At 39.7% G+C, this 26,300-nt stretch overlaps 1 protein-coding gene across 1 annotated transcript in view; it reads left to right on the top strand.

The window, feature by feature from the left end:
* The window catches only part of MTUS1 (microtubule associated scaffold protein 1), a 124,117-nt gene that overhangs the window by 22,762 nt on the left and 75,055 nt on the right, over positions 1-26,300 (top strand). Inside the window, exons 2-3 of the mRNA XM_076336329.1 lie at positions 10,559-12,786; positions 14,986-15,181. Coding sequence (XP_076192444.1) covers positions 10,735-12,786; positions 14,986-15,181 — 2,248 coding nt within the window. The 5' untranslated portion in view covers positions 10,559-10,734. The remainder of the gene's footprint in view (positions 1-10,558; positions 12,787-14,985; positions 15,182-26,300) is intronic.

Below are 26,300 nucleotides of genomic sequence, written 5' to 3'. Positions count from 1 at the left end.
GCTTTTTCACTTTGTAGCACAGAGACAGTACTTTGCTGCTGTGTGCAATGTCCTCTTGGTGTGCGCATCTCTCCTCTCAAGGAGAGGCTGTAGCAGAAGCTGAAACTCACTTGGGAACATCATGTATGGATGCGGCACTGGATTTGTAACACTTCTGTCACTGCCCCTTGCACTGATTTTGGTCAGTCTTGAAATCAAAGCTAATGTTCCCATATAAAGTGTAACTGTAGTTCTGGGATGTCTGCAAAGATATGGTGATACATATACAGTCTACTCTTGTGGAAAGCTGTGGAGTCAGCTAAATAGTTGAATGAGGAGAACTGGTTGAGAGGCTAGTGTTTTGAAGTTAAAACACTTTTCAGCTCTCTGGTTAAAGCTCTGGTGTAGAGGTTTGGCTATACTGTGAAACAAAATGTGGACTATCATAAGCAGTATATGGATTTGATGCCTAACTTTAAGCAATTCAATTCAAGGAAAAGTATTAAAATAATGGATTTGCACCACTTGCATCTTAAGGAAGAAAGTTGTAATTCTTTGCTAGACTACAGCATTCCTGAGTGGTCTCAGAGGGACTGAGGGGACAGTTTCTAGACAGGAGCTTCGAGTCCTGCTGTTTCCCCATGGATGCAGAACCCTTCATGGGAGTGCTGCTGCTCAGAGCTCAAGTGGAATCCCTTCCCCAGAGCCAAAGGGGATCCCCGGGGAGCCAGGCAGCAGCCTGCACATCTGGATCCCGTCCAGATAACCTGGGTGATACCACTCATCTTGCCCTGTTAGCCTTTCAAGCGACGTGTGCCCAGCTCCCCCTTCTCTCTGGTCCTTCCCCCACCAGGTCCTGGTAGAATTTCAGCCCTTGCGGGGCTGCAGGCAGCCCGTCGACAGCCATGTCAAGCGGGACAGGGAGGTTGTGCTTTCTAGAGAGCACTGACTGTACCCTGCTGCCTAATGGTGTTGCATAAATCAAGCTATTTTCTCTGAACAGGTCTACAAAACTGTCATGGTGTCTGTCTTGTTCTTGTCATTTGTCTTCTGCAGATATGCAGTGCTGTGTTTAGCTTTGCAGAGCTAGTCCCTGTTGGATTCAGAGGCTTGTGTGTTCTGGGACCAAAAGACAAACAAGCAAAAACATATAAAAAGAATAAAATACAAAAATAAACTCTTGTAGCAGGACTATTCTCACTGTGAAAACAGTTTCCTTTGTAGGGAACATAACATTTTTTTAAATATAAAAACAATGTGTTGTGGTCCCACCCCCCCCACACCCCCCCCACCCCCGAGACTATGTTTGGTACAATGGCTGTGAATTGCCTGCTTGCTCCAGATGCCAGTTGTGCAGCACTGCAGGTGAAATATTGGTGAAATTGTTGCTGAATAGCAGTTTAAATCTTATCAAACAATACTTACTGAAAACCCTCAACAACCAGTGCACCTTTAAGACATCTCATCGAGTTGGAGCTGTTTCCTATTTAGCTAACAAAATATTATTTCCTGTAACCAGTTCATTGCAGTTTTACTAGACTTTTGTTCGCTATATATAATAGTAGCCTTGAATATAAAAAAAACAAAAGTGTAGGAACAACTGTGCTTTAATTGGCAACAGCTTCAGAATTAAATTCTGCTGTGATGCTGTTGCTGTGCAAAAGTGCAGTCCTAACTCAGTGGTGGAATTTCTTCTAAAGTAAGTGGAAACTGTTCTTGGCTGGCTGTAGTCTTTTTCTGAATGAATGACCACTTCTGCATAGCAAGCATCTTTGAGTCTGCAAAAACTGTGAGCTGATTAAACTTCTGACCTGGTTAATGTGAGAAATCCTAAGCATCTTCATTAATTCTTCAATTTGTACTGCAAAAGGCTATCATGGCAAAGATGCTGCTTTTTCAGTCATTAGATGCTGTGTTGATCTGCTTTTTCAGATAACAAATCTATAACCTGATTAATTTACACAGAATAATCCACCAGAGCTAAATAATACTGCTGTTCTTACTGTATCTTGCTTTGCTACAGGTTATGTTGGGAGTGCTCCAGATGCTCTGTAAACTAGTTCATGTTATATGGCAGTGTTAAATATAGCCAGTTGCTGAACAACAACTCTGTTTTAGGTGAAGATCTGAAAGGACATGTGGTGCACGGGAGCATGAGAGTCTTTCTGTGGCCTTAACTATCCAATTCCATCGACACAGTCACTGTACTAGCCAGAATACTGATAAAGTCAGCTACATGTTGTGTGCTGGGGGCACAGATGCTTCATAAAATAGTTCAGGAACATGAAAAGTTTCAAGTCAGCACATAACCTTAAGTAGCCTCAGTGTATGCTGCCTACCACATTGTGGTATATTTGCTTGGCATTAAAACTTGGTTGTAAAGGCAAATATTTAATGCAGGATTTATTTCAGTGGTAATGGTTAAAGCCATCTCTGCTCTGACTTGCCAAACGAATGGCTAAGTTGTGGCTCACTGTTAGGAAATGAGAACTATTATTTTTTTTCCAGGGTTATGACTGGCATTTTAGCCACCACCTTTGCAGCATCGTCCTGCTCCTGCAGAGTGTTTCTGCTGTTTTTGTACTTGCTGTTTTGTGAAAGCCTTGTGCTTGTCAGTCAAGATGAGATTAGCAGCAGACAAGAAGTCTTAGCTTAATTAAATGTCTGTAGACCTAATACTCAGAGGGGATATTTTAAAACAAAATTTAAAAAAACCAAACAAAAAACCCCCAAACAAAACACAAAAACACCAACAGCAACAACCCCCCCCCCATTTGTCTTGAGAATCCAAGGTGTAGTGGCTATTCTGCACTGCTTCCCTGTGTACCTGCTTCTGTACTAGATTTGACTTCAGCTAGGATGAGAAGCAAGTGAGGAATATGGGGCAAGTTAAGAGGATTGACAGCTCTGTGAAAAAGGAGAAACGTGTAATGGAGAGTAGAAAGGTTGCTGAGAGGACTGACTGGTTAGTTCAGAACCAGTCAGCCCAACTTCTACTTCGAATATTTGAAGTTTGTTCAAAGGAAGGTGGGCAGCAAGGGTGCTGATGGTTGAAGTGTCCTTAAAAAATGAGAAATGATGATAAAGAATGTATGATGAGAAACTTCAGGAAAGCTGCTAGATATTTGAAGACTATCTTGAAACTTGAGGACGTTCTTGAGCACAAACCTTATTTGCTCAACTTTCAAGTTTCACTTACTTGCTGTATGCGAGTGTTTGGGCAGACCTAGCATGAATTCATGAAGCATTTTTGTTCTTTATAATCTATTACCACCTTTCTTCATACACCGATATTTCAGTCTTAGAGGGAAAATTCCTGTGAATAATCCTGGCTCACTGTTTTGTAACTTGAAGATACCAAAACGTATAAATGTACCCTTTAAATGGTAGCAATGGAGAAAATCAGTTTGGTGAAATTCCGGGAAACAGAAGGTGAGCGATATTTGTAACCCCTATCTACTCAAAGAACTTGAACGCTGATTAGGATTGTTGAACATAGGACTCTGACAGTCTGTATTGTTTGTGCTTAGCTATTCAATCAAGTCTTTCAGAAAGAAGGACTTGAACCTTGACCTTCTAAGGAAGTGCCGTAATAAATGTGTGATTGGTTTTTTTATTTCAAGTTCCAGCTCCTTACTTTCATTTTGACCTGAAAATTTATCCTTCCTTGTACAAGAACATATGCTTCTACTAAACAATTTAGTTGTGATAAAATAGAAAAAAAAAAAAAACCCAAAGCATCTTCCTGAAAAGTTGATAACTAATTTAATCAGGAAGTAGTAACTAAATGTCATTCTTATGAGTTCCTAAAGAGTAACAGACTGAATATTGATCTTATGGAAAACCATGCACAGCCTTTGTTAATGATGGCAACAGATAAACGAATGATAACTAAGTATATAATTTGTGTACTGCACCATACTTTGAAAACCCCGTGAGTAGTCTGTGCCACTTTTAGCAATGAATGCTGTCTTAATGAAGCTACAAATGAGAGCCTGATTAAGTCATAAGAGAGCGCTGGAATATCCAAGCGAGAGGATTGTTGGCATTCTCATCTGTGCCTTCAAAAAGGTAGCTCTGGTTTTGTTTGATCATGCACTTAATCTGAAATAATTAAGTACACTTGCTTACTTGTGCTGTCTTAATAGCTAGTACTTGTCACTGGCATGTGTATGCTGATCTCTTACTTCTGTGAGTTTCATCTTGTCAGTTGCTGTAAAACAGAGGAGGAAAGGCATGTGCATTTGCAGAACTTCCTGGCCTAGGGGGTTGCACCTCCAAATCCCCAAAATACTAGATGCAGTTTCTAGACACTGTTTTCAAGTATCTTGGTTATCTAAGTAAAAGATGGACTTAATTCACTTTTAGGAAAAGTCACTGGACCAGTCTTCCACTTCTGAATACGGAGTTCTCTCAGAACTTACCTTGCAATAAAAATCAGAAGTTGGCAATTATTAAAGGAAGAAAAATGGTGTTATCAAGACACTGTATAAATCCATTGGAATGTCTGAGTGTATTATGTGCTTGCAAATAATAGTCTGAACTTGAAGATGGAGACAACAGCCTACCATCCTTGAAGACAGGCCAACAAGGATGGCCAGAGTTTATGAACAATTAAATAGATAAGGACTTTTCATCTTAGGAAAGCAGTGACTGTGGGTAAGGAAAAGAAGGGTCTGAAAGCACTTGAAGCTTTCTGTTGAACCAGTGCTCTGAGGACTGAATCTCTGGAGGCCGTGAGTTTGGGGAAAGCACTAGCATTGCTGTCTCTGCTAGACAACGATTTAGTCACTAGTAGGAGCAAGCTACTAGGGTAGATGTACCTGTTAGCATGAGCAGTCGTATGTTTTGGGGTATTGTGATGGTACTGTGTCATGGTTTGAACATCTTACAGGAAGTCAGCACCTCTCACACAACTTCAGGATGTCTGATTTCTGCAGCTGTATGCTTAATTGCCTTTCCACTTTACTTCTTCCATACCTTAGTGCCAAGATTTAACTGCTTAAAATTCATACTCCTTGGTTACTATCACTGGTATGTTAGCTGGCGCTTCAGTCTTGAGGCGGGCTGGCAAATAGCCAAGAAGGAGGCAAAACCTGGTGGTTCATGCTTGTGAAAGGGATACTACTCCTTCAGTCAAACGTGCCTGCATGATTGCTTGCAAACATAACTTGCACATTATTTCTGCTTACCATAGCAAGTGTCTCGCATTGATTTTGATAATGGCTTTGAGTAAAGCATACAGATGTCACTTAGCTACCCTGTGGGGTGTTTTTTGTTATAAACATAGCACCTTCACGGTGCCAGCACTGATGATACTGTGTGTTCGTAAGCAAGCAATACCATTAGCATATGAGCACTTCACGTAATTCACTTCTAGGAGTATGTTGTAGTTGTAATGTTATAAATGTTTGGGTGAAGTTGTTTTAGGAGCTTAACTCCTCCTCTCTTCTAATAGTTTGAATTAGCTTGGCAACAGGCTAATTCACATCAGGATGTGACATTACTGAGATTGCACTGAAATCGCGTTTCTGTGCAAATGCAGTGTTACCTGAAATTTTGTGTTTTCCCAGTGCTTTCTGGTGGAGCACGTGTGAGCAACACTGGACAGAGCATTTTGGGAGGGATGCCTGGTTGCTGCAGTTTCTCTCCTGGATGCTGCCATCTCTGCTTTCAGGTGTATGTGCTGGAAAAGTCAGACTTGTGTGATTGTGTTGTGTTCCAGAACATGGTCAGGTAAACTGGTTGTAGTGTAATGCATTGACATATAAAATGCCTTAAATGGTTTCTGACTTCAGTGACTGTGGTAATCGTGACAGTGTAATACGGTTTTCTGCTGAAAGATGCTGACGGTGCATTTTGTCTGGTACCAAAGGATGTTCAGTTGATCAGAGCACTTCTAGACTGCCTTCCTGCATGTCTGGGCACACCCTCTCCTTCCAGATTTATTCCCTTCATACAGGCTGCACAAACATAGCTGATGGGTTTGAGTAAATGCTGTGTGATGATGTGGGTGAAAACAGAGTTCCAGATGGAGTACCAGGAAAAGTATAAACTATTACTGTCTGCGTTGTGACACTAACACAAACTGACTTGCATTCTTGTAGTAATTTGTAAACTGGTAGCCTGAATTATTTATTCTAATTGATATGGTTTTGATTCCTGTTTACCTAGCACCGAACAAGTCACTGTCCCTCTGCCCTTTTACAGCACACCCTGGGACACCCCTTGTGGGTTAGTACAAGTGACAATATCTTGCTCTGAGCACTGTTCTGTGTGTTGTAGTGTATTTCTCCTGGATCAGCTTCTGGCAGCTGATCTCTTCTCCTTTTAGGAGAATATGCTTGCCAAGCTCCTTTCCCTTTTTTTCAAAGTGATGCTTCTGTTACCCCAAGCTCTTACATCTGTTGAGGAAGGGGAAAGCTTAGAGTTCTGATAACTAAGAGTTCTTTTGCAGTGTCTAAGCACTTGAAATATACAACTGAAATTTGGCAAGTTGAGCTTTACTGAAGGCACAAAACAGCTGAACTCTTTTGCACTGCACTGTAGGGTGTTGTGGAGGCCAGGCATGTGTAATGCTTGTTGATGTAAGACAAACTCAAAGCGAGTTTATTAGTAGTATTTAGTTTAGAGAATTCCCCAAGTCATTAGTTGCCAGGAACAGTGTATTCTTGGGAAGGAATGTTCTTGGGAAGGGTAACTGTTGTGTCTATGCATCTGCTACTGACCACTCCTATGGAGGAGATGCTGGCTGACGTTAATTTTCCATTCAGCCTCCTATGGCAGGTCTTAAATCTAAAGAATTTCTCATCACCAGGAAGCGTTTGCATAAGCCTGATGAACGTATTAGTCCTGCAGAGTTACAGAATGTCAATTTTTTGAGGACTAATGTTCATCTAGGTTACAGATTTTTATATGCTATAGTTAATTCTTAGGAATATCTCACTTTTTATGCAGGACACTTTTAGGACTCTAAATGTGGCTATGAAGCTGTATTTGAAGCTGGTCTAGTTGCTCATGAAAGTATTGATTACTAAAGTGAAAATTAGCTTTAAAAATAGTTGAATCAGTGGTTTATTACTGTATATTCTCTGGTTATGTGAAAGTCCGGAACACTGAGTGAGCAGACTTCTATATGTATATGTACACATTCATATATGCAACTTTAACGCACTTCCTCATTTTTTTACTCAGTCTCAAAACTACTTTTATTTTTCTTGGAGCTTCTTCAGCATCGATTGGATCAAGGTTTTCTTAGCTGCCTCTGTTTTAAATTTTGGCATTATTAGCTATGCATACGGTAAGCTGTGTCATTCTTGAAATTCTTGGGATCTCAGTCTTGCTAAGTCTTGGCATATTGAAGTTCCCTGTTTTCTGTAGTGAGAAAGCTCTTGAAGGACTTAAGACTGCTAGTTGGATCTGTGCTAATGCTGAATCAAAACGGAATCTTAAGTTTTTGTTGCATGACTAGGTGAGCATGCTGTGTTATGGGCTAGTCTCCAGACAAGTAGAAACTAGTTTTAATGTGTCAAAACAAAAGTGAAAGCAAAGTTTGCAAATATTTTTCAGCAGTTGATTCTGTGATTGACTTAAATCAATGGAAAATTTTTTAGGATAGGTTCTTGCCTTGCCTCCAGGAAGACTTTTTTTTGGAAGAACTTGTGAGTCTGCCTTATGTTTACTCATGGAAGATGAAAATGAGGGTACTAAAATTGTTTATGCTTCTATAGGGATTGAATAATAGTGGGTAGGCAAAGGATGTAGACCAGCCTTAAGGAACCAGGAGTTTTTAAGCTAGTCAAGCCATTTTATCTTGGGGAAGGAAGAAGGGGCGGAGGAGGGTGCTGTCTGATCTTGGTAGCTTGTTGTTTCCTTGCTCCAAGTCTTTTTACTCTCAGTCTGAGACAGGTGTTTAAAGTCCTATGTAAAGACAAGGTTGTGGGCTGGAAACCACTCTGTTTGGTCCATAGTGAGCATGCAAATTCCTGCAGTTCTAGAACAGTCTCAAAACTGTTTATGGGCCCTACAGCCTGTCTGGAAAGCTTTATACTTTTCAGTGCTATGAAAAAGTATGTATTTTGAATGTAGTTATTCAAGCTATGTTTCCAGCTGAAGAAAATAAGGTTTAAAGAAAAATGTTAGCTTATTGAATCATGCATTTTTGATTTTAGTAACTTACCTTTCACTACTTAGTGTGCTGGCTTTATTTTACACTTTCCAAGGTATTTGTTGATAAGAGTTTGTTTTCTTTCCCCTGCTGTGGTTTCCAAAATGGTTTATATGGTTTCTGTGAGAATTTAAATTTCTTTGTTAGAGAACAAATCAAGAGTTGCTTCTCTTGTTATGGCAAACTTGTTTCCCAAAGTAGTCATTGATTCCTGTACAAAAATATGATCAAGGAATTACTCTTCAATGTACCTAATCAACATCGAGATAGCAGAAATCTCCCATTATTACGTTTTCTGATCTTGTAGCCTCCTTGACCTGTCTCAGTGTATTGCAACCAGTATTGTCACCCTAGTTGAGACGGTTGATAGTGCAGATCAAATATTCTCTGTTTTTCTGTTAGCTCTGGATTTCAGTCTGTAAGGACTCTGCTACTCATTGTGGTTACCTTACAGTCAAATAATTTCAGACTTTAATACAATTCTCATATTAGCATGCATTATTCTGTCCATCCTATATACTTAATCCTGACGTTCATGTCCTGCTGCTTTCTTCCCACCAAATTTCCAGTATGTCATTATATCAGTATCCTCATTTGAGGACACCACACTCTGGTGCCTGCATCTTAGATAAATGCCACTGACCTGTTTGCTCATTGTTTTTGATGGCAAGTGTCCTCCTCCTTCCTGTTCTTTGATTGCAGAATGGAATCTGTCACTCCAGATGTGCGATGGTGTTCAACACCTCTCCAATTTCCCTGTTCTTTAGTTAGGAAGCTGACCTTTGTCAATAAATGCATCTTCAGCCTGATTCCCTTGTTGGATCCAGTGAACTCTGTCTCTCCCATTTAGACTTTATTGCTCTGAAAGTGACCCTTCTTCCTGCCAGATCCTCCACCCCACTGCAACCATATCTTATAAATCTGAAGTTCTTCTACCTCGGGTCATATTTCTGGTACTAGGAGCCTTTTATACAGAGTTGTGCTATGGAGGTCATCCAGCTGCTTTGGACAGTTTGGATCTTCTCTCTCATTCGTGTCCTTGTGGTTTTGGTACCTGGGTGCAGTCTTAGTGCTTGCTAGGAACTTGTCCTTACACATTGCAAGGGCTCTTCTTCAGTTCTTTGTTTCCTCACACACCCTCCGCCCCGCTTCCTGCTTCTGTAGGGTTTTGGGTGAGGATATGTGGCTCTGCTCTGCTGAAGATGACACTTGAATTGTCTCCCCACTTGGCTAATCTTGTGTCATCTTTATAGAAGATGGAGGCTGTTGCTATATGGGGAATTGCTCTCCAGTGACTCTGAAGAGGTCCCATGTGCATCTACCTGTTGGCTACCCCAGCAGCACTGGGGTAATGTACTGGTGTAACTCCAGAGCTGATTATGAACCTCCCCGTCTTGTCTTTATTTCAGCTCAGATGTCTTAAGACAACTCTTTGAAGGTCTTGAGCCGCCTCTACTGTGCATTGCTTCCTTGAAAGGCAGGAAAAGGCCTTCAGTGCGGAGAAAAACTGCTGTCTGGGGTTGTTACTGCTCTTTGCTATGTGCATCAAGGGATGAGCACTGAAGTTTTTCTTCACTGGGTTTCTTAGTGTTGCTCCTATGTTGCTGCTCTGGTGTCTGTTCTAGACCTGAGCTCATACAGCAGCACTTCATTATTATTACAATTTAGATCTCTCTTAATTTCTTGTCTTCATGCAAACTTGTACATAAGAACATATGTGTGACCAGACACGGTCAGACTGAAGATCCACCTAACGCCGTGTCCTGTCTCTAGCAGTAACCAGGGCTAAATTCTGAGTGGAGAGTATAAGAACAGGATGAGCATGTAGTGATTCTTCCCTAGAGTTCTCCTAGCTGCTTGCAGCATGTGACTGAGAGCTTCCTGAGTTAGTTTGGTATTTGTTTTTTTTTACATGGCTCTTACCCACCTGTGTTTGAGCCTGTGTAAGCTTATGGCTTTCAAGCACCGTGCAGTGAGAAGCTTCATAGCTTGACTACGCACTGTGTGAGGAACCATGCCCTTTTGTTGAGTACCTACTATTGGAAGAGAGGAAAAATGATGGTTCATTCTATCATGTAGTCCTTCAGATACCTCTTTCCTGTTGAGGAGCCAAGTCTTTTGGGTTGTTCTTTGCTTGCATGGAAGCCAAGCGAGCCAAGTATCTGCGAATGCAACCCTAAAGTCACACTTGATTGCAGCTGACCAAAGGGTTCAAAAGTTGCTTGGCAGTCAGGGAAGTGGAAATGGCTTGTGAAGGTAAACATGCACGAACGGCATGATTGCAAAAGCCTAATTTCCTTAAGGAAGTTGGTTAAAATGGCTGCACTTGATCCAAAGACTAGTAGCTTAAGAATGCTTGCTGTCTTAAAATCCTGGTTTGGCTAATTGTTTTTCATTTCTTTTTAATTCCAGAACTTTTGAATCCTCTTGGGAAACATGAAAACAAAGAACTACTTTTTAAATATCTTTCAGCACAGTTGACACGTTCCAGGGAAGAGCTGTTTTTTCTGCAAAGTTCAGAAGAATCTGCATTCTCTGGGATTTTAAATAAGTATAAAATGAAAATAGTTTGAAATTTAGCCTTCAAAATGAATGTTGAAAAGTCAGATGACAAAGCAAAGAATGGCTTGAAGTCTTCCTTACTTACAAGGGATGAAAATGGAAATAACTACGCACGTGACAGAGCTACACCTTCCTCAAAGAATTGTACCACCAAGATACACGGTAATTCAACTGACCAAAATATAGTGACTGAACATGAAGATGATACCGTTCTTGAAAATAAGAGTGACTTCAGAAGTATTCTTTTAAAACAGCAGTGTATTGAAGCACTTCATCTGCAGAAGACACCTGGTAAATACAACTGCACAGGAGCTCTGTTGGGAGATGCAGATGCTGCATGCGAGTCTTCTGTGACTGAACAGACTTGTGTGTATCCTTTGAACTGTGACTTGAAAGAAACAACAAACTTACTGAAAGGTAATGCTATGGCAAAAATGCAAAATCAGAGGATCAAACAATCGGTGCCTTACAGTCAGACTGACTCTAAGTGTATATTACCTCTTCCTGCTTCAGAGCAGGACACGCAGTCCCTGATAAAGGACAGGGCACACTGCCACCTGAGCTCGTTGGATGTTACTAATGTTATAGGTGAAACTCTGGGAACTGATCAAAATGATGACATGCATCTGAGGGAAACGCTAATCTATTCTGAAGTATGTACGAGAGAGAAATTTGATAGAACCAGCTCAGAAAGAACACCTAATTTCTCTTCTATGATAGTGGCTTCAGAAAGCCCAGATGCCTGTTCAGAACTTGAAGTATATCGTTCTGCCTCTGCAGGTGTTGAACACTATCTAAAAAACACTAACAAGACTGATAAAGAATCACAGGAAACAGAAGCACAGTCTGTAAAACTAGCTGCTGGATGTATAGATCCTTATAGGCGAGATGCATTATCACCGTGCATTAATATTAATGAAGATGACCAAGTGAAATCTCTGCAGGATACCCCTGACCGTGATGAAACTGGGAATTCCAGTGCTGAAACATGCATGGACAGTCCTGTAAATAACGTGCACCTTCTTCCAGTAGATAAAATGGATGGAGAACAAGTATCAAATAAAACCAGTGAACCCTTAACCAAAGAACAAAGTATCTCTGGAAATGCTGCTCTTCAGGATATGCACAACACCTCTTTCATATCTTGCAGTGTACCAAAATTAAAGAGGACTGTTATGTCTGAGCTGAAATGTGAAGCAACTTTTGTGGTCTTCAGTCCTATGGCTGATGAAAGCGATTCTGCTCTATGTACTTCAACCCCAAAAGAACGATCACAAAATACAACTTTTTCTGTTTCAGCTTTGGCAGAACTTGGAGACAAGTCTCCTAAACTAAGACCAAACGAGGTATTTGTAGGAGGACATAATAGAAGGCCTTTGCTTAAAGCTAGTTCGGGTCAAACTGCAGGAAAACCAATGGGCAGGTCTCCTATTGTGTCAACGATAACCAAAGCGAAGAAATCAGAGATTGTTAGTTTTCCCAAACCTAATTTCAAAAATGTTAAACCAAAGGTTATGTCTAGGCCTGTGCTACAGTCAAGAGACAGTGCCGTATTAAAACAGTCTCCCCAGTCCCCCCAACTATCAGCTGTTTCCTCATCTTCACTGGTTGCTTCCCCGAGGCAATTGTCCCCCTCTATAAAAGTGCTGAAAAAGAAAATAGATCTAGCTAAAGATACTAAAGTGGAATTGCCTGTGAATAAGCCCCATAAGCTACATCTTAACAAACACCTCTTCACTAGCCAAGTTGTACATGCCATGACACATCCCAGAAACGCTTCCCACAAGGCTTCAAAGACACCTGTGTTAAAGCAGAATCCGGAAGACATTGGCAAAGCAAGTTCTACCCATTCGGCATGCTCCTCAGTTTCTGCTGCGCTTCCAACATGTGTAGAGAACTCAAAGGAGATGCTGAATGACAAAATGGAAAATTCAACCTCTTCAATGCAGCCCTGTGCTCAAAACATCTATCCGTCTGGAGGTGAAAAAGAGCAAAACAGCAACATGGGAATTCTTCTGGAAGCAGCCTTGTTAAAAGGTGTGGCAAATGAAACATTTGACCTGCACTCTGTTCCTTTGGTAAGCTTTTTTCTTTACGTAATTATATGTTTCGTACATTTGGAAAAAGGGAATTCTGCCTTACATGGTGCTGAATGGAAATTGTGGAATGGGTTTTGTGTCTACAAATACAACTGTAGTGTTGATTTCTGAGGTAAAGTCTCTCCCTAATAAAGGGAATGAAGAAGTACAGTTTTACAAATTGGTTGCACTTGGCCTCATGCTATTTAGTGTCTTCAGCCTTCATCTTATCCCATGGCACAAAAATTTTTTTTTTGTAAAGTCTTTTTAAGACAATGCAGTTGGTAAGATTTCTAATAAAAGCAAACAAGTCTTAATTTAGTCAAACTGGTAAAATTGCATAGCATAACTTGATAAGGTCTTTCTAAATATAGCTTTTAATATGCGCTTTCATCAAGATAATTCTAGTGGTGCTGTAACTTTAAATAGACATTAGAGATAAATTGCTGTTTCCAGTATTTTTTTTCTTTCAGAACATGTTTAGAACGAAATTACATTTTTTTAATTTACTTACAGAAATTTTGTGCATATATTAGCAATAGTAAGTCACACACAACCCCAAGACCAACAAGTTGGTCAAGAGTTTTTTTTAACATCTTAATTTAACTGTCTGCTTTGAATAATTTAGGAGTTCGTTTATTTGAAGTAGAACTGGGACTCATTAGAATAATTGAGAGTAGCCAGGAAATATTTCTCATGCAGAGGGCATATACCTGGTTTTGGGCAGTCAGCCAGCTGGAAGGTGCAAACTTCCTGGCCGGGAGGTATGCGTGCGCTGGTTGGTTGGGAAATACTTTCGGACGAGTCAGCTGCCTGTCAGAAGAAACGTGCTGCTGTCAAATACTCTGAAAGAAGGTTAAATGAAAAGGAACGGTGAGAAAGAAGAGAAGAGCTTCTGGGTTGGGTCAACCAAGATCTCGGGAGGCATGGTAGGGACGCAGAGTTGGAGTCTTGTTGCTATATGGAGTCCCTCCTGTTGTTTGCTTGTGGGTTCAACAGCTTATGTTAAATCGGTGAAATGGAGGCAGCAGCTGTCATCAGTAAAACTAGCATTGTCTGCATTTTTGTCAGGCTTGATTTGCCAAAAAACTCAAGTAAAGCTCAGTATATGGAGGAAGCTACTTCAGGTAAAACAGAAGCAGCTATCCATTTTTGAAATATTACAGAAGAAATTAATAATAATATTTATTATAATAATTTAACTTGAAAACCTAAAGTAATGTGAAAGCAAGGATGGTCTGTTTTAATTCTGAAGTCTTTCAGAGCTTGGATTCTGCTTTACTCCTTTGTTTTGGTGCCGAGGGTTGGAGACAATGCTTTTAATTTACCCTGTTGCCAAGATGGAAACCTTTGTGATATTAATTGTTCTGGTGGTACCTGGAAAATCCATAGAGCAATTTCTATAAAATGCGCAGTAGACCAATCAGCTGTACTAAACTTAAGTGTTCTTCTGAAAAGTACAGATTAACTTCTTAAAATGAAGATGAGGATTGGAGTCAAAAGTGGAAAGTGCATTAATGTGACCAAATCGCTGCATATCGGCTTGAGTCACAGAAAAGCGTAGGAAGATCTGTACTTTCTTATGAGTTTACCGTTATAGCCTGAACTTTACAGCTTGAGTGGTCATGAATTAGTGCCTATATAAACTGGAACAAGAATTCTATATGAAAGATAGAGGAGTGCTACATATAAACCAGTTACTTTAAATCTGTCGTGGGTCCACTCCTGAAATTATATTTTATCTATGGCACCTGAATGTGAAAGATTTTTTAACCTGTCGCTGTGTTGTAACTTAAGACCTAGACCAGGAAACCTATTGGAAGGGCTGGTAAAGAATTCATCTTGAGATTAGGTGCAGTCATGTAATTGAATGGCTTAATTAGAGTTTGGGGAGGAAGAAACTCTGATGTAAAACAACCTCTGTCATTGTGTTTGTCATTACCAGTGATTAGCTTCAAACTTACAGTATTGTGCTGCTGAGGGTCATTCAGGAGACGATTCCTGAGGTTCTGAACTGCAGATGTGGACAATGTGACAGAAAACAGCTAAGCATATCCCTTACCTCTGTGGTCAGTATTTCATTACAGATGCTGGAAAGGGAGATCTTCAGCTTCTCACAGTGGTGGTGTGTGGTTGTTTGGTTGTTTGGGGTTTTTTGTTGTTTGTTTGTTTGTTTGTTTGTTTGTTTTTTAAAAACAGATGCCTTCTGTGAAAGATGGGACAACACAAGGGAAAAACATACCGAAGAAAGGCCCAATCACACTACGAAGTGTATCAGCTCCCAAGGTTAAAATGGTGCCATCTGTGTTGCCCTTGAAGAGAGGATGTGAAAATAAAACTATCTGCACAATTAAAGCACCTTCTCACAAAGGAGCTGTTCTGTCATCAAGCTCTGGTAAGAGAATTTTTCACTGGAATACTACCACTTAACCAGTTTCTTAATTTTAAGATACATCTAATGTACTTTCTGACAGAACTTTTAGGATGGTACACAGCTGTGGTTTTGGTGCTAAATGTGATTCTATCTAAATCACAAATTGCTAATATGGGGGTGGGGGGAAGGCAGGTTACACCCCATCATTGTGAAATCTCATCTTGTGAGGATTGTGTTTAGGAGGGTGTGGTGCTATTAGAAGAAACAATATTTAAATATTACTATTTATAGTTTTGTTATATAACAGTACTTTGTGGAATTACAACTAAAATTACTCAAAAGATGTAAAAGTGAAGAGGAGAAAATACACGGCTCAGGTACAAAGCATTTACGCTAAGCAACTGTATGCTATCCCAACGGGAATAAGCCCTTATTTCAGGTCATAGCATATTTTGTTCAACCTAATTTTGGTACAGCTCTATAGTTTCTAGAAAGGGGAGAACATAATCGAAGGAGAGACTACTGCTTGAGCTGCTAATTAAGCTCAGACTGATTAATACCAAGGACGGCAGGGGTGAATCTCAAAACTAGTCTGTAGGCTGCTGTTCAAATCAGGTGACTGGAAACTGCATTCTGTAATTGTCCTGTACAGATTCAGAAATGTTCTTGTAGGGTATGTGCTTTTTTAACTAAGTGTGGCAATATAGCTAATTGCAAAGGTAGCCTGGCTATAAATGACTACAGTGCAGTACACTGTAGTTTGGAAAGTGCACACCCAGCTATACCCAGTAAAACCTGTTCTTTTTTTTAACCCACTCAATCTAAGATTATAAAACAGTCCAAAATACTCCTCTTAATTATATACAGATGGTGAAGTGTGATAAAATCTGTATCTGTAGTCCTTTATAGGATGAGTCCCTCAAAGAAAGTGGATATAGGCTATTCTCTGACTTGATCTAAGCTAATGTGAAGGACTTGCTCAGTGAACTAGGTACCCACCTGTAAGCCACCAATTTCTTGGAAGACTCATCACCTCTCTAAATACCAATTTAGAGCTTTCCTATCTGTAATTATGGTCTTAGAAGAACTGAGATGTATATTTGTCCCTTAAATTAATCCGGAGTAGATTTATGACACCATCACTAGAAATAGATGTAAGCATGGCTGGGTTATAGGACTAACTTCTTCCCTTCATAAAAAAAATCAGATGCACTTTCAGAAGCAGAAGTCATTTCCTGTTGAAAATAAAAACCTTTACTCCCCAAGTTTCTTTAGCTAAAGCTATCACTCCTTGACTCATTGTATGTTGAAATTACAGTTGTCAGTAGAATACCTTCCAAATTTTTTCTATTGAAAAAAGCCTGCTTAAGGTAAAAGCATGAAGCAGCACCTCAATGTTTCAAACTCATGCTATGATCTGAGACTGGAACTTCAATGCTGCCTATGAGAAGAATTTTTTTTTCATGCCCTCTCCCCAGGCCCCCTGCCAATGCCCACAGTTCCTAGCCCATCTTACCATTCATTTTGCTTATGCAATGTTTTGGTGCTACAAAGTAGGATTTGATGCATTAAAACATATCAGGTTAACTTCCCTATCCCTTGCCAAGGGAATTCTTAAACATGGTTCCTTGTTCTCTGGTAAACATAGTACTGATGCAAATCAGAGGATGGGAGTACGGCGTGGGAGAAGCAAGGATGGGGAAAGGTAGGAGTTACTTGGTATTGCTACCAAAGCCCTGCTGTATTATGCGACCACACCTTTTTGGGTAAAACTCCATCCACTGCTGCTTACCCCATCTGTTTTTAAAGTTTTTGAAGTAAAACTGTACGTGCACTTACTGTGGCCAAGTGGCAGCTTGTAAACCAAATCCAGTTACCTGTTTTAGCTAAAGCCTTCCTGTAGGGAATAACTGTTTTTCCAGTTAAGTCATTTGAACACTTTGGTATTAAACTTACACCTTGATATAATTCCAGTAGCGCAGATAAATAACTCAGTAGCTGTACAGTTGTTTGCTGTCAGGATTTCTCCAGACTACAGACAGACTAGCTAAATCCAGGATGGAAAGGACTTCTGGAGGTCACCTAGTCCAGCCCCCCTTGCCTGTAACTGGGTCAGCACTGAATTCAGACTAGGTTGTTCAGGCATTTGTCAAGCTGAGTCTTAAAAATGTCCAAATCCTAATGACCTCATTGCTTTCTGAGGTAATAACATAAATGCAGCTAATTCTTAACCGGTTGCTGGCTGTATTTGGATTGTTGGGCATGAAGGCAAATCAGTGTAGCGAGTCCATTAAATACTCTGAACAAGAGAAGTGATGGTATAGCTCTGTGTCATCTCTCACGTGTATGTTGACAAGGAGCAGCAGGCTGTCTGTCCAAAAAGCTTTAGTATTATTCCCAGAATAATCAAGAGCTTGTGAGCAGTGAATTGTATCATGCATTGTCATTTTGAGTGGGAAACAGGAAACCCCCCCACAACCAAGAAAAATAACAGAAAAAAAAAAATGCCCTGTATAAAACACCAATTATAAGATCCTTGCAACTTGGCAGGGGTTGAGATTTTGGTAACTTTGTTTTTCACTTGTAAATGTAAACCGTAAGTTTTCAGTGGTAATGGACTAACCCAATAGGAAGCATGTCTTCTAAGGAAATTCCCTGATCTTCCTCTGAACAGAAGACAGCAGAAGGAGAGAAAAACTCGTATCTTCAAGCATTATATTTTTATGAGGTTATTTGCAGAGCACATTAAGCTAGAAATAACTTTTTTATTTGTTTCAAAATGGTTGCTGACCACTGTTTACCAGTATTGGTGTATCTTGGCTGGAACTTGGAGCTTTTGCTGAATTAGAAATTGGTTCTCTAAAAGGTGAGCCCAGCTTGATTCAGTGTACCAAAGTAGTTTGTGAAATGGCAAAGCCTCATTTCTGCAGCAAATCTAGAAATCAGGTTACAGTTGCAAGCTAGGTGCCTCAAAATTATTTCTGTAACTATTTGTCTCCATTCCTCCATAAGAGAAAATGACCTGCAATCACATGGTCATTCTCAAACAAAAATCTTAATTCTCTACAGCTAATTTTTCCATGGTCGTGTGCATAGATTTCTATAGTACTGGGTGGCAGGCAGTATGCCTTTTGCTATGTTAGTTTTCTATTAGTGAAAACATTTATTAGAATTCAAGACACAGAATAAGGTGTTTGAGTACCTGGTCCTTACTGGAAGGCGTGTGTAATTTTGGAGCCCTGGTTCAGGATTTTGAACCAGTCCAGAAATGAAAGCAACTATTGTTTTCGTTCCCAGCAAACGCACACAGCCTTCTAATTGGATGTACATAACCACTGTGGAGGAGTAATAGCCTGCTAATAGTTGAGGTATTATGGTGTGGGAAGAGTCATGTCTCTCTCACTTGAAGGGAGGGGTGGAAGGGGACTGGAGAAGCCAAGGAGATTTGGTGGTCCCATGGAATGTCACTCCAAGTTCTTCTACTGTCAGCCTGCCCCAGCAACTGCATGCTACCACCCGTGCAGTTGGGTAGAAACACTGTGGCAGTTTGAGCTGAAGAAATTTGTTTTATTTGTGTTTGAACAGTGTAAAATGGGGATATAAATGGTTTACTTTAGATCTAAAAATGTAAAAGCCCACCACTGTTTTTTTTCTCTTTGTGCTGACTACAGTCTACCTATAAGTGTGTAAAGGAACGGAGCTTTACCTGCAAGTTAAGATTTCTGATATGCTAATACTTCACCTACACTTCTGCCTTAAAATAATATCATTGCTTTCAATTACTTCTCACCATATGAAACTTTACGTTGTTGTTGTTGTCTTAGCTATGAGAGCTCTGTCAAGCCCTACATGTAATTGAAACTATTTGGGGATATGAAAGCATCAAAAATATTATTCCTCCACTTACTGTTAATGACTTCCAGAAATTAATGGAAGCCACGTAAATCATCTTTGTAACCAAAATGTCTTTCACAATCTGACAGTTATTTCTGACACTTCAGGTACCATTTTTGTCTCTGATTTAAGTCACTGATAACCAAGTAGAGCCCTTGTCTTTTCAATGAGTCTAGTCCAGTGGTACTCCCTTTTTTGCTTGCTAGTATTTTCATAGCATTTAACTAGAGTAATGAAAGCTTGGGTAGCGAGAAACTCAATAGTCTGAATCGTGTGTTTCCTTGAAGATGATTTTGGACAAGTGAGACCTTTTCCTTATAAAAAGTTGATCATACTGAAGGACTTCTCCGGTGTTGTGCAACTAACTGAAGCACAGGAAAAATAATTCCCCATATGCTATAGGAAATATATTTAAGTTGCATTAGACTATAGAAGGTTTAGTGATACTTTGAAATACTGATTTGCTTGTTAGTTCATAATTGCAAAATTCTTTCTGTTGTACTTTGGCTTGATCTTACATTTAAATGTGTAATTCAGAGAAGCTTCCAAAGTTAAAACCAGAACAGGCCGTAACAGATTAAGACTATGTTCATTATTGAGTGTTGTTGCTATTTATTACACAAAGAAAGGCTTTTCAGATGGAAAATTGAAACCAAGTGGTTTCAATGGGTTTTCATACAGCTGGAAACGTATATAAACTTGGTAATTCAGGACTTTTTGGTATAGCCTTTCACAATACCAGTGAAGCAGAACCAGAACAACTTAGTTTCAGTAAGTGTTCCCACAATCTTGAGTCTATGTTCTGACACTGAACCAGGAGCTAAACCAAACATGGTTACTGCAAATCACTTCTCAGCTTGTATCATTCCTGCTATCTACCATGTGACTCTTTAAAGTTGGATTGACATGCTGCCAAGAGGAAACAAAATATTTTAAAAGGCTAACATGACTTCCAGGTTTTCTGGCCTGAAAGAGTCAGGAAATGCTGGACTAGAGAGTTACTTGTAAGGGTATCCATATACTTTCTCATGAACAAATCTGAAATACACCAGAGTCTATAAATAAGGCTTAAAATTTAGTTTCAATCACTCTTTTTATGCTTTTTTTGTTTTTTCTTTTGCGAAACAGCCAGCTTTTTTTATGGCTCCTAAAAGCAGGTTCCTCATACACTAACTTATCCAACATCTTTATTTGTCCTTACAATATTTGTCCTTGAGTCCAGATTACTTGGTCCCCTTTCCCCTTTCTTTAATACATGTGTAGTGCTTCATTACAGTAATTAAAGCCTGAATTAAAAGTGAACTTAAAACTCCCATATTCACCTTCAGAGGTGTGGGAAGGAGGAAACCCATACATGGGTGTCCGTGGAGCATAAGGTATGTCTGTAGTATGATATAAAGCTTGCTATCATCCCTCTTGGGTCAACTTCACCCAGAGAGCTCCACTGCATAGTGACTGTTTCTCATAACCAGTTCTCTTTTAATTTTCAGTATAAAGTAAGGAATAACTTACCTAACATATCTGAAAGGACTTTTGTCCAGCTGATCAGTTTGTGAGAGTTCAGGAAGCAGCGTTAGTTGTGAGGGCTTAGGAATCTTGCAGGTCATACCTTCTGCCTCTTGAAATCTCTGACTGCTTGAGTTGGACTTCCGTGGTAATGTTTCCACTCCACTTTACCCTCGCTTCCTGGCCATCCTCAACAGGAATGGCTTGCTGGAAGCTGCCTGGAGCAGTGTGTATATCCTTGTGCCAAGCCTTGACCTCTAAGCCTCTGCCCCAGGTGTTGGTCATTCAGGTACAGAATGGTCAATTCACACTTTGAAGTCAGAAAGGAGCCATAAAATGATGCAGTCTGAATTCAGCATAATCAATTTGGTTTTAGCTTTGGCTACATAAAGCAAGTTTTTCTGTTAGTCTAACTGATACCTGTTTTCTCTTGTTACATTTCATTAACAAGGAGCTCTCACCATGGGATAGATACTACTCATGTTTTGCAATCCTTCCATAGGGTTCAGCATAAAAACACCCATTTGGAATAAATTACTTCCTATTTAGTTTTATAAATCAAATGAACCATGAGAAGTGAGTAAAAGCAGAAAGTTTTTTGTTTGTGAGGTAATATGAAATCTGTTACAATGAATGATTTCAAAGCAAATTGATTAATTTGTCTCTGGTTTGGTAGCCTTAGGTGTGGTCCTCAGTTTTTTTGGGGTAGGGGAAGAAGGGTGGGGGGTGGCAGTGTTTGAAGATGAACTTAAATGATCTTTATTCCAAAGTCTATGGTATTTCCAGTATTCTGTTGACTTCCAGCTTCTTGAAGAGAGTGTTTCATCCTGTCAGCTTTGTTTCTGGTGCCATCAGTGACCATACTTAGGGAATTAAGTTTTCACATATGTTCCCAGATGTTTTACATGTGACTTGTGAGTAGCCACATCAGGGTTTTAATGTGTTACACCTGTAGCAAAAAACATGTTCATACTTGTAGAGGCTGATACTAACAGTCCACATAACAATGCTGTCAGAAATGTGGATGCATCAGTAAGAATATTCACCTTTACGAGTGAGGTGTGCATCACTTCCCTGCGGGGGAATTTCTTGGTACCTAGTCATTTACTTGCAAGGACATGCTGGTGTGTCTTCAAGTAACTCTTCACCTGTACTGGTTAGTTCTGAATTCTCTCAGGGTGGAGGTAAAGGAGGAGAGAAATAGGAATCATTGTCTTCCTGAAGAAAATTGTATTTATGTTTTGCTACAGCGAGGTTCCTTCTTCATGCAATGAATGCACGAATGCCTGCAACAGAAAACTTAAAATATTTATAGATAATGTGGGTATAAAAGCTGCAAACTATCAAAAACTTCTTGGTGCATAACGTGGAGGGGGGTGTGGTATGAAGAGCTGTGAAATAATGAAAAGCATAGTTGCATGTGGTTGGTGGTTTTCTTTTGCCTCAGCTTTCCTTGCAATATGTTGATTTGACTTCTCCTTGTGCCCACTACTCCTAAACGGACAGAACTTTCCAGTAGCTGTGTTAAAGCTAGTCACTGGGGTTTAAGTCAGGATGCAAAGAGCTTACGACTGTCTCCTAGCAAAGCTGGAGTGGGCAAGCCTTGCCACAGCCATGCAGCTGCCCCGGGAAGCTGGCATAAAACTACCTACCATCAGGAGACTGGTTCTGCCTGGGGTCATAGGAGATGACAGCGTGACTGTGCAGGCATGGTCTCTCATGGGGCTGTTATAGTTCAGCCTATGGAATGAAAAACCTAAGACTGAGTAAATCCAGCAGGCAGCATGATGGCAGACAGTACCGGAGGTGGGACAGCAGATGTGAGTTCAGACTTGAGGCTGGGGAGGAGAAGGGCTATTTCTAGGTGCCGGAGAGATCACATGCAAGGAGTTGAGCCTGAGAAAAGATAGGGAAGGGAGGAGCCTCTCTGATTGTGGAAGGGTTTAACTGGGAGGAGGTCTGCCAAATTTCGTAACTGGGCCAAATAGGAAGGGAAAAAAGTGAAGCTTAACAGCAGATATACATGAATGTTATTGTCTCCCTCTCTCTTCCCTTAATTGAAAATACCCCAATCGCTCTTTTGACAGTGGAAGTGTTTGAGAGAATGAAAAAGGTTGGGTTGGTTGTTAACTGCTAATATAATGGTCTATAGCACTGAAGATCAGTTTTACAGTTTTAGGCTGAGAATATTGAGCTGCAAGAGGAGGAACACATGAATACCTACTCACATGGCTGCTGGCAGCCCAGTTATGTTTCTGGCACTAACTTGCTGCTGGTTCCTTGATACCTGTGCTGAAGAGGAGCACTTTCCTAAGCACTGTAGGTGAATGGGAACAATACTGTGGGAAGTCTGCATCAGATGAGGAATTGGGTGTTGCCTTAATGTATAAATTGTTCTCTGATGAGCTGTTATCCTCTAAACAAATAAATCTCTCTCATGTAAATATTTCAAGACCCAGCAGTAACTTAACATTCCCTGGTTTTGTCCATGTTTATGTTTAGCAGTTTAGGCATTACTAGCAACATAATATAGCTGTGTCCTGCCTTTTCTTTGGTAATTTTGGTAGTGATTTGAGACTTTAAAAGAGAGAGATGACTAGAAAGAGGTTACCTGTAGATTTTCTGTAGAATTACAGAACGTGCTGTAACCACTCTTGATTCCTCGAAGGAACACTGGTGTGTGTATAGCATAATATAGTATAACTAATATTGCTGAATGGCTAATCAGGCAACCTGGGGAGCTTGCAGCCATCAGAAATCTCTTAGTATTGCTACTGCTTTACAGTACTCAAAATAGCAACCCTAAGCGCTCTTACAACTATGTTAAGATCCATCTGCTGGAAACAATACCAAAGTCCAGTTTGTCCTTACATGATTTACTTGCTCCTTTCAATAGATACCAAAAAATAACATGTTTTCTTGAAGGTTTACTCCCCTTGCTTTATAAAGACCTTGTACTGTAGGCTTAGACTGGGCTTTTTCATCATGCTTAAATTTTTTTTTTTTTAAAAAAAGCTAAGAAGTTTAGCACTTTAAAAATCCAGAGGGCTCTATTTTAGAACTGGCAGGAAAAAGCAGAAAAGCATAAGACAAAAATCCAAAATTCAACATATTCAAGAGATAAGGCAATGAAAGGCCAAACCAACTATTACTGTTAGCTTTAGGGTTAAACAAAAACAGCAACAACAAAAAGCATCCTTCCAAAGACTCCTTTTGCACTTATTCTGCCCTAAGTTTCTGTTTGGGAAAGGCTTCCAACCATTTATTTCCAGGTGTTGTATAGCTCTGTGAATGCCAGTTGCTCTGTGCTCAGTTCTAGACGTGAAATGTGTCGATATGGTTTGAAACAGTGGACATGGAATCTCAGAGTTGGTGAATACATATTCAACTTTACGATCTGCCTGATGTCAACGAAGTCCTAAGTTCACTACTAATAGCATATGTTTATTCTCTCAATTTGAATTTTTTAGGCTCCAGTGCTATTTAAAGGAAGCCTTAATTTATTCTTAACAATAACCACCTACGAGGGATTCATATGAGAGGATGATTATTTGAGTAAGGATATGAAATCTGACTTCAGAGCCTCTTAAAAAATGAGCTTTGTTCCTTGCTTATTTCCATTCCAATACAAGAGATACTTCAACATACTTGAAGTAACGTAGTTGTTGCATAGAGGCTTTTTTCTAAAGAATTGCCAACTCATTACTTCACTGTAGAGGAATGTGATATTTCTAGTATTCCACTTCAGTGACTAGATTAAATAACCGATGAAAGCCTGTTACTTTGACGCTATTGCTTGTTGTCTTTGTAATAATGGTTCACTAAATATCCTGCTTTTGTGCTTGTTTCCAGTACTTTTGTTTATATACCATATTTTCCTGCTTCTGTCTTCAAAACCTTTGCATTTAATTCTGTGCTACTCCATTTTTAGGGAATGGTACTTACAAAATTACTTTGTAAAACCATTGTTGTTAGTTGAGGTAACACCTAGAGTAGTTGCTTAATGATCTTGTGTCATGACTTAAAAGAAAAAAAGAAATTCTCCCTCAAGCTGGGCTATTGAAAAAAATGTATTTGAGTGCTTGAGTAATTATTTTAATGGAAGCCTTATAGGAAAGCACCGAGCAGTAGAGGAACTAAGAAAAGAGCAAAGGTCATCTGTTTGACGTGCTTCTGAAACTGGGCATCCTAGAGCTTGCTGTGCTTGCTGAATGGGTTTGAATTCACAGCTGGTTTAGAACACTGCTGTGTTCCAGTGTCTGCAGAGAAGTTGGGCTGGCTGCAGATCATATATAAGGAACATGCTGTACGAGAAGAGACGGAGCATTTTCAGATGCTTGTCTTGACTCCTCTTGAGAGAAAATCACTGTGAAGAAAACAGGATTTCATTCCTGTACCTTTTGAACTGCATGAATGAGTCTAGCACAATAGCAGTCAAGCGTGCTACCCTCATCTTCAAACAATAAAACACAGCTGATAAGCTGCATTTGTTCCTCTGGGTGCCTTTTGAAATGTAAAGCTTTAACTTAGTCATACAAACTTAACATGCAGTGTTTGTATAGTGGCCATTTTGTTTGTTTGTTTTGGGGGTGGGGTTTGTTTGTTTTTTTGCACCTTGTTTTGCTGAGAGGCTATTTAGAAAAGGAATTTGACTGGTCTGGATTAATTACTCTTCTGGTATGTTGATCCATTAATGAAACAGGCTTTTAGAAAACAACCTGGAAAGCTTTAGAAAGCTGTCAGATTTGTTGTATGAAGTTTAGATGTCACAGAATTTTTTTTTTTCCAAACACAGAAATTACTTCAGATAAGTTGTCTGGAGTGCTGTGTTTCAGAGGTGTTTTCAGTAAGTGTGAGCTTGTGGTTTACGGTGTTCTCATAGCATGACAAAGGTTGGATGCTCTTTAGTGAGTTGGATATATTCAAGTGTCCGCTGCAGTAACTTAGAAAAAATTGTAAAATATGGCTGATAATTTTGTCTTGGAGATTTAATACCAGGCTACAGTAAAGCCATATACAGAATCACAGTTCTGCATAGTAATGCCAAACAAGTAATACAAGTGCACCTCCGAAGAGAGGTCTGATGTAAAGCATGTTTAATGACTCATTGAAGCTTGTGTGTTATGTTCAGTGACTAGTATTATATAATATCCTAATGCATGTTTAGTGTATGTTGTATGTAGTGTTTCTCTTTTGTTACTGAGTTGATCTGAACTGAGGGAAATAGCTTGGACGTACCTTCCTTTACTAGTGCTGTTCCTGTTTTTGAGTGCTTGATACGGGACGTTTTGAGACAAGTTATCTAATCCTGTCACACCACCTACTGTTGAAAAGCAGACACTGGGCCTAAGTGTTTTTCTTGCCTAAATCTTAATGTAATCCCCTTACTGTCATGCTTTCTTGGTCTTAGTGCAAATTGATGGTTTCTTTGTCGTTGGTATTTAACAGTGGAGATCCTGCAGCAAAACTGATGTTGAATAAAGGGGAATTACTAGCTGATTTTTGTCATATTTCAACAGCCTCTTACATAGCGTAAGCAAAATTGAAATGTGGTTTATAGTGACAAGAATAAAGGGAAGGGTATTCCCTTTAAGTAGAAACTTGATTGTTCTAAGTCAAATCTGAAGCACTGTAGTTGTCTCTCTTCAAGTAAGATAAACTATGTCTGTCGGACTTGAAAATGGCAATGTTATAATAAATAACAAAATATTTTTTAAAAAAATATGTAAGTCTTATCTTC

The sequence above is a fragment of the Aptenodytes patagonicus genome, chromosome 4, assembly GCF_965638725.1.
Source record: "Aptenodytes patagonicus chromosome 4, bAptPat1.pri.cur, whole genome shotgun sequence".
Classification (NCBI taxonomy): domain Eukaryota; kingdom Metazoa; phylum Chordata; class Aves; order Sphenisciformes; family Spheniscidae; genus Aptenodytes; species Aptenodytes patagonicus.
Note: the sequence above shows the minus strand (reverse complement) of the source record. Positions and strands in the feature narration are given on the sequence as shown.